The 12453-nt window shown below is 38.6% G+C and overlaps 1 protein-coding gene across 4 annotated transcripts; it reads left to right on the forward strand.

Moving 5' to 3' along the window:
- The first annotated feature begins 1273 nt into the window (after positions 1 to 1273).
- Positions 1274 to 12453, forward strand: tlx2 (T cell leukemia homeobox 2). Of its 4 annotated transcripts, none has more exons than XM_029662210.2 (5): positions 1274 to 2344; positions 7848 to 8066; positions 8542 to 8779; positions 11330 to 11510; positions 11947 to 12453. In XM_029662210.2, exons 1-5 carry the CDS (start codon positions 1879 to 1881, stop codon positions 12013 to 12015), a joined length of 1173 nt encoding a protein of 390 aa, XP_029518070.1. In that variant the 5' UTR covers positions 1274 to 1878; the 3' UTR covers positions 12016 to 12453. The 4 variants fall into 4 exon arrangements, with proteins under 4 accessions (XP_029518070.1, XP_029518072.1, XP_029518071.1 ...); XM_029662212.2 differs by having other exon boundaries at positions 12093 to 12453; XM_029662211.2 differs by having other exon boundaries at positions 8545 to 8779.

Consider the following 12453-nt stretch of genomic DNA (forward strand, 5'->3'; position numbering starts at 1 on the left):
ATATGTTGTGTGATACATCATGGACGTTTTACACATTCATTTAGCCATAATGACGCATCCATCGCCCACATGTCCAATGGCATAGCCTGTCGTCGCCAAGGTGATATCAACAGTTAGGCAGTTTAACAGCAATATCGTTCAATTTTACGCGCTTCCAATGATGGCTCCAAAATATTCGTCCCCTCTTTATTTTATTCGATCACATTTAAAAACAAACAAAGGTTTACACTACCCCCATTATTGTCGTTTCACGTGTCATCGTCCATTATTAATATAGTTTTAAATTCATAGAATTGATTTGTATGATTCCCTTTAGCCAGTTTGAGCAGTTGAGAAATATCTTCATTCGCACGGAAGCTGAAATAAGTCCGTAATAAAACGATCATATAATACATTCGTTTTCCCGGTGTTGCAGTTTTATTATGAGTCATTTTTCATGTTTATTACATTTAGACTGAGCAATCCGTCCTCTTGCTTCAGGCAGAGAAAGGTTCAATCATTTGTGCCAATCAACACTGTGTTTTGCATTATCAAAGGCAAGCCAGTATTCTATAATGGATATTATTGGCATAATGTTGGCCTAATATCCATGCACTAGTCTATCTTCATTTATTTTATGAAAAGTTCCATTGAATAGGCCTTATTGCGGGACCATGTTTATGTCTTTCTGAGTTGTTCATGCACAAGTGGACAAGTGCAAGATTCCCAGTTTTCTGCCCGAGATATGTTTTTCTACTGGCATGACGCTGATGGAAGAAGACAATCTTGTCATAATCATGATTAAACAGCCTGCCCTATACTCCAACTTCCCACCTCACTAACGGTTGTCTTCTTGATGTACAGTGTTAATGGTGTGTAATAAGGCGATTTCCATCGGCCTAATGGTAAATTAGTTGAAATTCTGAGTTAGACTATTTGACTGCTATCAGACATACAATGAAAGGGCAATAGACAGGGATGTAAAACCCATAGTTACATAGCAATTAAACATAGTTCCATCATGCATGACAGTCCATATCTATTAGGCAGTTGTTCATGTCATCTTTTTATAGTGGGATTAAGGTTGGTGATAGCCTACGCAGCCTAATTAAACACATTTATACATTTGATAGACTGTAATCTATATGTCATACAGCACAGCACAGACTGCTACTGGAAATTGGCTGCGGGTTCTTTAAGAGAAGGGAGCAGGCTACAAAACATTGTCTAACTGGAAATGCGGGGGCCAATGGATGACCGAATGGCACGATTTAGGCAGAAGGGGTGTCTCAGCTGTTGAAATCACTTCAAGACGCACTGTAACAGAGCAATCTTTTCCAATTAATACTCATGTTTAGCACAGTTAACACTTCATTTTGCTGCATCTTTTGATACGAAGAGGTTGAGTCGCAAATGCCCTCTGCTTTTGGACATGTCGTAATAATAATGCCAGAACAGGGCACCAGTATCCTCTTCAAAGGAATTTGGGAATTTCTCAAATTGCGGATTTGGCTGTAAGTAGTCTGGCTAACTATTTTACATGACCAATAGGCTATTAATCTATATCGATTACTGTGATATGTGCAAACAAATATGTTAAAGGACATACTACAATGTGATGGATATGCATTTTAAGACTCCCAATCTATCCCGATGGATTATTAACATTGCATTTTAGCCTACTCCGTATCTATGTCTTCGGGACAGATAATGGCAACGCTTCGGTTGGTGTGGGTCGCGCACTGCTCAAGGAAGTATCTTTAGGCTAAAACAACCTGAACACAGACGTGGGTATCATTTATGCGCCTGATACTGCGACAACACGGAAAACAAATATAGAGCATACTTTAAAAAAAATCAACATATGAGTCGTTTTGAGACGCTAACATCAATACAGCAATGGAGAACACTGGGATTGAAGAGGTTAACCAGACACACCAGCAACACGAGCCCATCAGCTTTGGAATAGACCAGATACTGAACAGCACTGACCCGTCCAGCAGCTGCATGCTGCCCAACCGAACCAGCGACACGGATTACACGAACGTTTACACCAATGGCTATAACAGCGTCTATAACCCGGCCTGCTCCATGGCGGCTGGGCTCGCTGGTTCCTATAACGTGAATATGAACATGAATGTGAGCATGAACATGAACGTTAACGTAAACGGAGGGAACGCCGGTGGTGTTATCAGGGTACCAGCTCACAGACCCATGCCACCGAATCCGCCACCTCCTAGCCATCCGCCTTGCCTCGCGGCTTGCATCCCCTCAGTGACTTCAATGACAAGTATGGGAAATGCGGCCAACTTCACCTTCCCGTGGATGGAGAGCAGTAGAAGATTCGCAAAAGACAGACTCACTGGTAAGATTCACCTACATTTCTGAGCATTTATGTTTATTTAGACTACAATTCTGTCACAAAATGGGACTATTGCTTCATGGATTTCTCCATAGACATATTACATATTTTCCAGTGGAAAGGAGGTCCAAACTTAAATGGAATTCATTAAAAGGTCACCTTTAACTGTTGTTTGACAGTTTAACCCACATCCTTAAAAGTATGGCATATGCCTAGGATTTTGTTTTTAGCATCTTGACTTTTAAGAAGGCATGGTAGCCAATTTTGTGACAGACTCATTTATCAAACCATATGTGCGACTGGGCATATGGCGTGAGGAATTCGATTCTACATCAAGTCCTGTCTATATCATATTAGTTCATTTAAAAGGCAAGTGAATACTTGCAGGTATTGTTAATAGTTTATGTTATGTACATTTGTATAATTATATGGGTATAATGTCAACTGTTAAGATTGCGGCTTTCAATCCATATGCATGGAGGGGATAACGTTGATAAATCCCCTCGTCATCCTAATCAAATTAATAGCTCACCATACAAAATGGATGACATGATTTGAAGAAATGACTGTTTTTCCAAATGCAGAACACCTGATTTATTTCTGAATATAAAATGTACCATTCAACACCATCCAAATGTGGTTTAATAATAGCAACATCAGTGTCAATAGGCTATAATAAAACATAATAGATTAACTGTTATGTCTGTGAGTATTGCTGTTGTTTATAGGCTATTATTATTGCTTATTGTAACAGTCTAATAACAATATAACAATTTACTATAATAAAAACAATTAAAACCAACCATTTTCTAGCGTAGTGTTATCATTATTACGTTTACTTTTTGAGGCATAGTAGCTCTGTCTTAGTCATTGCGGCCAATAGGCCTATAGCCTCGTCCAATAATAGGATCTAAATGTAACGATTTATTCTACGGCAAGTCTTTGAGGATGCAGTCCTGCAGGTGGGCTACCTAAATAATTTTGTCTGGACTCTACTGGGCTATTTATAGGCCTATAGTTGTGTATACACCCAACTAAATAGAGAGAAGATAGCCGTCACTATCAACACCTGACAAGCATGCTATTTTTTTGTGTTTAGCATACACGGGGTTATTTGATATTTCCCTTTCCGCGTTGAATATCATGCCAATAAATGCAAAGCATCAACGCAATTCGTGTCCTAGGTCTATTGAATAACCGCTGTCTTATTTTAATAGAACTATCTTCAACACAGTGTAAAACAATTATCCTCTCTTACGTCCAGCCTAACTGAAAGAAAACAAAAAAAGGGAAAAGAATTGTGACAAATTCTTCACAAACTTTGAAGTATGACATCTAAACATTTAGCGTACGGTCGGACAGTTTATTTCACCCATAAACCATTGAATTGACTTGTCAAGGTAAATTGGATAATATTTCAAATGCTTCACGTCAATTTGTAAACGCTTCTATATCTCTATGACATTGGCAGGTGTACTTAATTATCTATATATTTTACAAAAAGAAGAAGAAGTAATCCAAGTATGGTGGCTGTGATTGTGAATATAGGACCTACTGTATAGGTCTGCAGGTCCGGAATCATTTGACCAACGTTTTTCTCGCGTTTTAGGATATTGGAAAAGTCAATTTCTCAAATATTAGGCCTAGCAAAAGCACGACAGATCAAAATATGTTATGCTTATGTCATAATCCTTTTTTCACATAGACTCTGGTGTTTTCGATTAGCCATTAGAAAAAGGCACAACACTAAGGGTTGCATGGGCCATGATAGGCCTATTACAGCATAGGCCTACTGTTTCACATTTTATTTCATTTTAGTATTATAGAAAGGGCTAGTAGTAACTTAACTGCCGTGCAAATGAAAACTTAATTCGACGGGCTGGCAGTTCGATGGCCTGTATATTTTAGGCTACGATGACCATAATCTCACCCCCACGCGGCCGAGAAATTAGTTTTCCTGGCTTGACGTCACCACCATGAAGATGGAAATGAAGACCATTATGTATTGGCTCGCATTAAATATTAACAATGATGTTCTTTCCTAATTAATTATTTAAACCAGAGAACGATATGTCAACTGTAAAATATCTTATGTAAATATGCTTATCAATTGTATTCATAGTCACAACGGGCCACTTGTTTCATTTGGTTTATCTTTGGTGTTGGTTATAGCCTCATCGTCAACCATCCACCAAGACATTCCTTTTAAGCGATCACTTTTTGTTATCATTGGTGATCACCATTTGAGACAAATGCCTATGTTTTGAGATTTATTGAAAGTGCTTAAAGTAGGATATTACAGTGTAGCCATTTGTCAACATTGTTTGAGACATTTATTTTTTAAATCCCACTCCCATCGATTTTCATTTGAGTTAATACTTTTTTATTGTAGCATAAGGGGCAAATTGTATTTCCACGTTTAAAAATAATAAACATTGTAATAAATATGGTATAAAATGTAACTCTTAGTTGCTGGATGGACTTAGCTCAGCAGTCAGCACTTGTCTGTTCAGTTGGCTTAACCTAAATTCATATCTGAAACCGTAAAGCGTTTCTTTGGATGCTTGAAATAGACCTCTCCTTTTTTAAATAATTCCCTCTCATATTGGATTGCAGCGCTGAATTTCACGCAAGTGTCAAAGCAAGTGAAACAGCGAACAGGCCTACGATTGGAGATGTGATATTCACAACAGACCGGACATACTGTATCTGAACATATTGGAAGGCGCTGAAAGGGAATAACACATGTTTCTATGTTGATTGACTTCTTGGCAGTTTTCAGGTTAATGAAGCAGAGAAGTGCATAAACTGATTTTTCCCCTCAAGTCAATAAACAAAGTTGCTCTAAGTTCTGGAGAAATGGGCATCTAGGATACTTCAAATCGAAATGTAGGCCCAGAGGTATTTTCATTTTTACAATATCTGCATGTATTGCCATAAAACCTGGTAAAATATTGTAAAATACACACTATAATCTTAAAGTAAGGTAACTGTAATTTAATGAATGGCATCCATACCGGCAATAATCAATGTATTTTGAGAATTTAGCATTAGGACGCTGATTAGTGTCTATAGTAAAAACATTATATAGCCTACCATAAAATACATTAATGCCATGTAATTACACAACCACAGATACAGTAACAGATACTACTACCGTTGTATGTACAATGTATAATACGAAGTGATTACATTGTACCTGCTTGCTGTACCTTTGTAAGGTCCCATAATAGACATTGAGGTAAGACTATGCCTATACATCTCATTGCATTATTATAACAGTGCTTTATCTTTGTCAGAAATAATGATCTTCCCCGCAAATACATTTATTTAAAGATGGCGGCAGTAATGGTGGTGTTGATGGGGAAAGCTGGACAGTTTTCTCGGGAAGTTGCTTCTATTCTCAGCCAGTATTGCGTGGGCAAGTGGCTCTGTTTTGCCTCAAAGTGTAATAAATAGCAATATGTTCATGTTATATTTCAATATCCCCGTTAGAATCCTTTATATATATTTATTAGATTGCTACACAGGTAATATCCGCAGTGGGGAGGAGAGGCGCTGTCACAGAAATGTGTTATTAGGTATAAGTGGTTTTATTATGGGCCCATATTCTCTAAGGTAGAATAATTTTTTTTATAGCTTATGCTAAATCATATTACCCAGGCATCAGATGTAGTATTCTCCACCATTTCCGTCGTCATCCCTTAGAGCAAAATACATCAGAACAATTCCTGCAATGTGTTCATGAAAATGTTCTATGCAACATTCAAGTGAAAATAAAATACAACTATTGAATGAAGTGAAATACATAACAAGATTTCTCTGGTTTGTGAAATTCAGTGACCTTGAGACTTTGAGGGAAATCTGGTCTACCACTCTCTCCATATTTGGTCTTGCCCAGTTATGGGAAATTACAGTATATCTTCAATGAATAACATTATTGTGGTAATTGTCTGTGCATGTATAAACATTCGGACAACAACTTATTGATGTCCTTTGTAATATGGGCTGATTATTAAACGCAATCACATCACATTATAATGATTATTACTGTAAAGAGGCTGAGGGCTAAATTGAACTAACTACCTTGTTCCATAAAGGGCTGCATGTTTTGATGACAGACAGGTGTGTTCTGGGCTCTTGGCACACTGCTGCATTTAGTGGGATACTACCACACACTCGGTTCTCTATTTGGAAGCTGGTCATAAATAGGGACATCACAGACAAACTCAAATAAAAACCTATGGCATGATGTATTTTGTTCTACTGTGAAATGAATCAGTCAATCATCATCCATAGGAATATTGTTACATTTCATATGGTTTAATTGTTTATTCAGACAATCTTGTGTCAGAATTCAAGTTAGGTTGAAGGTGCCCTTTAGCAAGTTTGACTGGGTGGCAGTCTGTTTGCGTGTTACTCTTGGGTTGCATGTGAACGTGCTTGTATGTGCCTGGTCCATTAGCTGGTCCACAGATGGCCTGAAATAGAAGTCTAATGTGGTATTATCTGTACCCAGACCTGCATGTTGAGCCTGGAGCAGACATGCTTACTCCAAATGTGTGACCTATTCATCTCTATCCTCAGGCAAAGAAGGGTTGGACCCTCTCTAGATTAAAAATACCTATTCAAAAGTACTTGCAGTCAGTGTTTACAATTCAATTACAAATGTACCCAATTTACATTTTGAAATATATATATTTTGGATCATGTGTGAATCATTTGTTGTTTGCCATTGATGTTTATAACCAATCAGAGAGGTTGAGAGTGATTTGAAATGATTGTTGAGTGCATTATGTGGCTTGTGTTTCATTAGTGTTTCATCTCATCTCCAAAGTGCCTCAGTGGAAAATTAATTTAGATTGTTCACACTGAATCCAGGTTACTACATTCTCAACACAGTAGCAATGGTCCCCCAGGGCACCTATGGAGATGTTTTATATGCAGTTTGGCTGCTGGTGAGCTCTCAGACAGAACTAGACCAATAAACATACTGTAAGACAACCAGGCAAACAGCTTGTGAGGAACAAGGAAGCCTGCTCCTGATTCCCTTCGACAGAAACGTCTGTTTTACATGTTATGGATGTAGATGGGTATAGGACTTGAAAAGGGCTCTATATCCAACATATTATATTACATTTGTGAATGTTCTGTTTACTCATGCCTGACACAATAGACAATATGGTATAAATATTTTACCATAAAATGCTTGAGATTGGTACTTTTCTTTTGTATTAAGTTTTAATGAGTAAAAAAGTAAACAAATGTAGCTTGTACAGATCACCTAAGTTACTATGTAGAACTGGATAGGTTAGATAGCCGACTGTAATGAACTGGCATCAAACCAAATGTGATACTTTTGGCCTAACCAATCAGCTGAAGGCACTTATTGTACTAAATGACAATCCCCATCTGAGATAAAAGCAATGAGAGGGTACTTCCTGAGTACCCCCACCTACCCCTCACAGCTCCACATGGGTCCCTGACTGTGTCTCCCTTTCTTTAGCGGAGCAGGCAGAGGACAGACAAGCAGGAGACCCCAGTGGGAGGCCAGGAGCCCCCCCGGCCCTGCCAGGCCTCTGCCCTCTCCCCAAGGGGGACATCGGCAGGGTCCCTACCTGGAGCTCTATGGAAACATTAGCCAAACACTATTACCCTGAACTCGCTCACCTGCGAGACACTGGCCCACTTGCAGACTATCCCTTTCGAAAGGGTACTTGTCCAGGTGAGTCACTTCCCTGGTCTTCTTTAAAATGTGCCTTTCATCTTGGCCTGGTTGGTTTTCTCCTGGTTTCCATAAGGGATGTTAAAATACCAAAATGCTTAGGTCCATAGGACAAAACTCTGTGTACCGTTTGTACTATATGCGTTAGATATGAGGAAAACATGAATATAGGACCTTTTAAAAAAAAAAACTTGTAATCATATTACAACGGGTAATAGCCAGTGATGAACCATTAACCAATGTTGGCTAATTCCTAGTAAAAAAAAAGAAGATACATGCTGGAATATTGAGTTGAATTAGGGAAGGACAACAAAATCCCCCATAAAATATACACAGGTGATCATGCATACTAAATCTATGGCAAAGGTATAATATGTCAGAGAAGGTTCTTGCTTGACCACGGTTTGTCTCTGAAAAATGAACATAGTCTCTCTCTCTCTCTCTCTCTCTCTCTCTCTCTCTCTCTCTCTCTCAGCAGCCCTTTCGCCCTTCTCCGTGACCCGGCGCATCGGCCACCCCTATCAGAACAGGACACCACCCAAGAGAAAAAAGCCCCGTACCTCGTTCAGCCGAGTGCAGATCTGCGAGCTGGAGAAACGCTTTCACCGGCAGAAATACCTGGCGTCAGCGGAGCGCGCCACCCTGGCCAAGGCCCTGAAGATGACGGACGCACAGGTCAAAACCTGGTTCCAGAACAGGAGGACAAAATGGAGGTAGGGGCCCATTACAGCAACACATTACAGCAACACATTACAGCAACCCATTACAGCAACAAACTTCTAGACGTTCTTCAACACTTTCAGTGGTAATGCATTTTTAATGGTTCCTTTTATGTCATTCATTATTTCAAGAAAGGAGATATTCTTTATCAAAACTGCTGTCCATTGTACTTGCTGCATTATGATTTAAGCATTATGATGCATTAGACTGAAGCATTATAATACATTAGACTGAAGCATTATGATACATTAGACTGAAGCATTATGATATATTAGACTGAAGCATTATGATATATTAGACTGAAGCATTATGATACATTAGACTGAAGCATTATGATATATTAGACTGAAGTATTATGATACATTAGACTGAAGCATTATGATATATTAGACTGAAGCATTATGATACATTAGACTGAAGCATTATGATATATTAGACTGAAGCATTATGATAAATTAGACTGAAGCATTATGATACATTAGACTGAAGCATTATGATGCATTAGACTGAAGCATGATGATACATTAGACTGAAGCATTATAATACATTAGACTGAAGCATTATGATACATTAGACTGAAGCATTATGATACATTAGACTGAAGCATTATAATACATTAGACTGAAGCATTATGATATATTAGACTGAAGCATTATGATACATTAGACTGAAGCATTATGATACATTAGACTGAAGCATTATGATAGATTAGACTGAAGCATTATAATACATTAGACTGAAGCATTATGATACATTAGACTGAAGCATTATAATACATTAGACTGAAGCATTATAATACATTAGACTGAAGCATTATGATACATTAGACTGAAGCATTATAATACATTAGACTGAAGCATTATGATACATTAGACTGAAGCATTATGATACATTAGACTGAATCATTATGATACATTAGACTGAAGCATTAGGATACATTAGACTGAAGCATTATGATACATTAGACTGATGTGGGAAGTGACACAAAATAACTGTGCATCCATTTAAATATGGTAGTGAATTGCTTTGCTTTTGTGGTGAGCCAGCTTTTGTGATGTGTTATATGAATATACTATATTCCTGTGGTTGATAATGTGCCTGGCCCATTTTTTTTGTTGTGACAGTGAAACACCTTTTTTTGCTTAGCTTAGCTCCTACTTGTTTTTAGAGGCCAATTCCCTTGACCAAGCACAATTAGCCCTGTTCTTAAAAGTCTTTCTGGAATGGTGCTGTCCAAAGATGGCAGCGTAGCCTAGTGGTTAGAGTGTTGGACTAGTAACTGAAAGGTTGCAACATTGAATCCCTGAGCTGAGAAGGTACAAATCTGTTGTTCTACCCCGGAACAAGGCAGTTAACCCACTGTCCCTAGGCTGTCATTGAAAATAGGAATTTGTTCTTTAACTGACTTACCTAGTTAAATAAAGGGGGAAAAAAGCAATACTGACCCACTAGTCTGAATAGTTGAGTGCATTGTCCATGGCAGAAACTCTTCCCCTAATTCACTTAAACTGTTTTTTTATGGTCATATGAAATAAATGAGCGGACTATCAAATGATAATACCTTGCCTTTATTTAACCTTGATGTCAAACAAGGACCTAAAGGGAATGAATGTAGAAGTAGTTCCTGTTTGTCTGAGTCATCTTGACTCATAGGCTCTGGCACACCTTGCATTAAAATGTGTCCTGTAATCCGATCTGGTGGACCTTCACCTGATATGGGAAAAGCTGGCACACGACACATTTTAATACCAGGTGTAAGAGTAAAGCCTGAGATCTTATTTCAATAGGTATTTGTATGCAAGGTGTCGACACAGGGCCATGTTTTCTATAGAAAACATCAAGATCTGTTTTGAAGGACAATTAAATGTAATGGTACAGTTTGTATTTTAGTGATCAGTTGCATCTCTGTTGAATTCTGAAATTCAAAACACAGATGAAAAACAGAACGTCTCGATGGCATATCATGAATAACCAGGGAATTGGCTAACTCACTTTCCTGATTTCTGAGCTAGTTTTGGTGTGATTTATGGTATTTCCCCATAGTGTGTAGATAGGATGTGCATGAAGGATGTATTTGTGGGACGGCTACGCTAGTAACAAGCATATGATCAAATGAACAGCAACGAAATCGGATTAGGATAATGTAGTTAGCAATAACGTGTGGCTAATGAAAGGAGGATGGTGTGTATGAAACAGCATTTTAGAGGTGTTTTTCTGACCCTGTTGCACATGCAGGCCTAACAATCACATGTAAACACATACAGTATAATATCCATGTGAGAATGACATACATCATTGTTTTCATGAAAATTAAATAACGGTAATCCAAAGGAAATAAGGGTCAAAAAGAAGTAAAATAATCAGGTTATCCATTTTTTTTATGTTGTTATTTTTAACAATACATTATCACTTTGTCGTGGACTGAATACTTGTATTTCAGGAAGCATTTGGCATTTGCATTTGAAAGTAGTATTTATGGTGACATACTGTATGAATATTTAGGCACTGTTTTGAAATGGCCCTTTTCCCCACTGTGGAACCAGGAGACAGACAGCCGAGGAGCGCGAGGCAGAGAGACAGCAGGCCAACCGTCTGATGCTGCAGCTCCAACAGGAGGCCTTTCAGAAGACCCTGAGCCAGCCCCTGCAGCAGGACCCTCTCTGTCTGCACAACTCCTCCTTGTACGCCTTACAGAACCTACAGCCCTGGGCGGAGGACAACAAGGTGACCTCCGTCACCTCCCTGGCATCTGTGGTCTGAATGATCGTGTGTGTGTGTTTGGGGGGGAGGTTGTTTGTGTGTGTGTGTGTGTGTGTGTGTGTGTGTGTGTGTGTGTGTGTGTGTGTGATTCATAATAAGAATATAATAGTAATATTGCTGATTTTTCAAAGGGAAAATGTGGGTGGGCCATTTGTTGGGGAGTGACCACTCATATCTAGATGGATGCATATGAGGAGCCTGAGGCCTTAGCATTCAAATGTATTTTATGTAAAGCCTGTTGCATTGTGGGATTGTACAGTAATATGTTTTGGATGATTAAAATTGACATTATATCCTTATTTAATCTGCATACCAACTGCCATTAAGGACAAGGACAAACCTATAGGATATGACGTTTTGTCTATGTATTTCTTTACAAACCACGTATTCTCTTTTATAGATCATATGTGGACTTCTTGGCATGGACAGATATACGTTTAGTTCCACTGAAATGGACTATGATCAATGAGTCTACTAAGTTTTTTTCAGACCTGATTCTCTCAAGTCATTTTCCTACCTTACACTAGATTTTCACTCTCCCTTCAGCTGTCTGTCTAAACAGAGGACGAAGCGAAATCCTCACTACCAGACCACTAACAGACACATCGGTAGATGCCTACCATCAAGACTGTCCTGTTGCCAACAGGGAGCACTGACTCTCAGCCATACGGCAACAAAACTGGATCCCATTCCTTTGCTTTTGACTGTACAATGTAGTAATGCATGTTTCAAATATTTCTGTGTGCACTTGGAATTGCCGTTGCAGTCACCAGCCTTCCAGGTGGATCCTTTCCCTGACTGCAGTTTGCAAGTGGTATCTGTTCGAGGATTACTCATAAGGTGTTTTACACCTTTTAAGGTGTTTTATATTAAATGATATCATGACTTTTTGAAAAGATGATCAACA

This window comes from Oncorhynchus nerka, linkage group LG6 (assembly GCF_034236695.1).
Source record: "Oncorhynchus nerka isolate Pitt River linkage group LG6, Oner_Uvic_2.0, whole genome shotgun sequence".
Classification (NCBI taxonomy): Eukaryota; Metazoa; Chordata; class Actinopteri; order Salmoniformes; family Salmonidae; genus Oncorhynchus; species Oncorhynchus nerka.

What these genes read in the sequence shown, in the direction of transcription:
- tlx2 (XM_029662210.2), top strand. Translation starts at nt 1,879, where the DNA reads ATGGAGAACACTGGGATTGAAGAGGTTAACCAGACACACCAGCAACAC. An exon ending in CGCAAAAGACAGACTCACTG is followed by an intron (nt 2,345 to 7,847) that starts GTAAGATTCACC and finishes CCCTTTCTTTAG; the next exon opens with CGGAGCAGGCAGAGGACAGA. An exon ending in AACAGGAGGACAAAATGGAG is followed by an intron (nt 8,780 to 11,329) that starts GTAGGGGCCCAT and finishes CTGTGGAACCAG; the next exon opens with GAGACAGACAGCCGAGGAGC.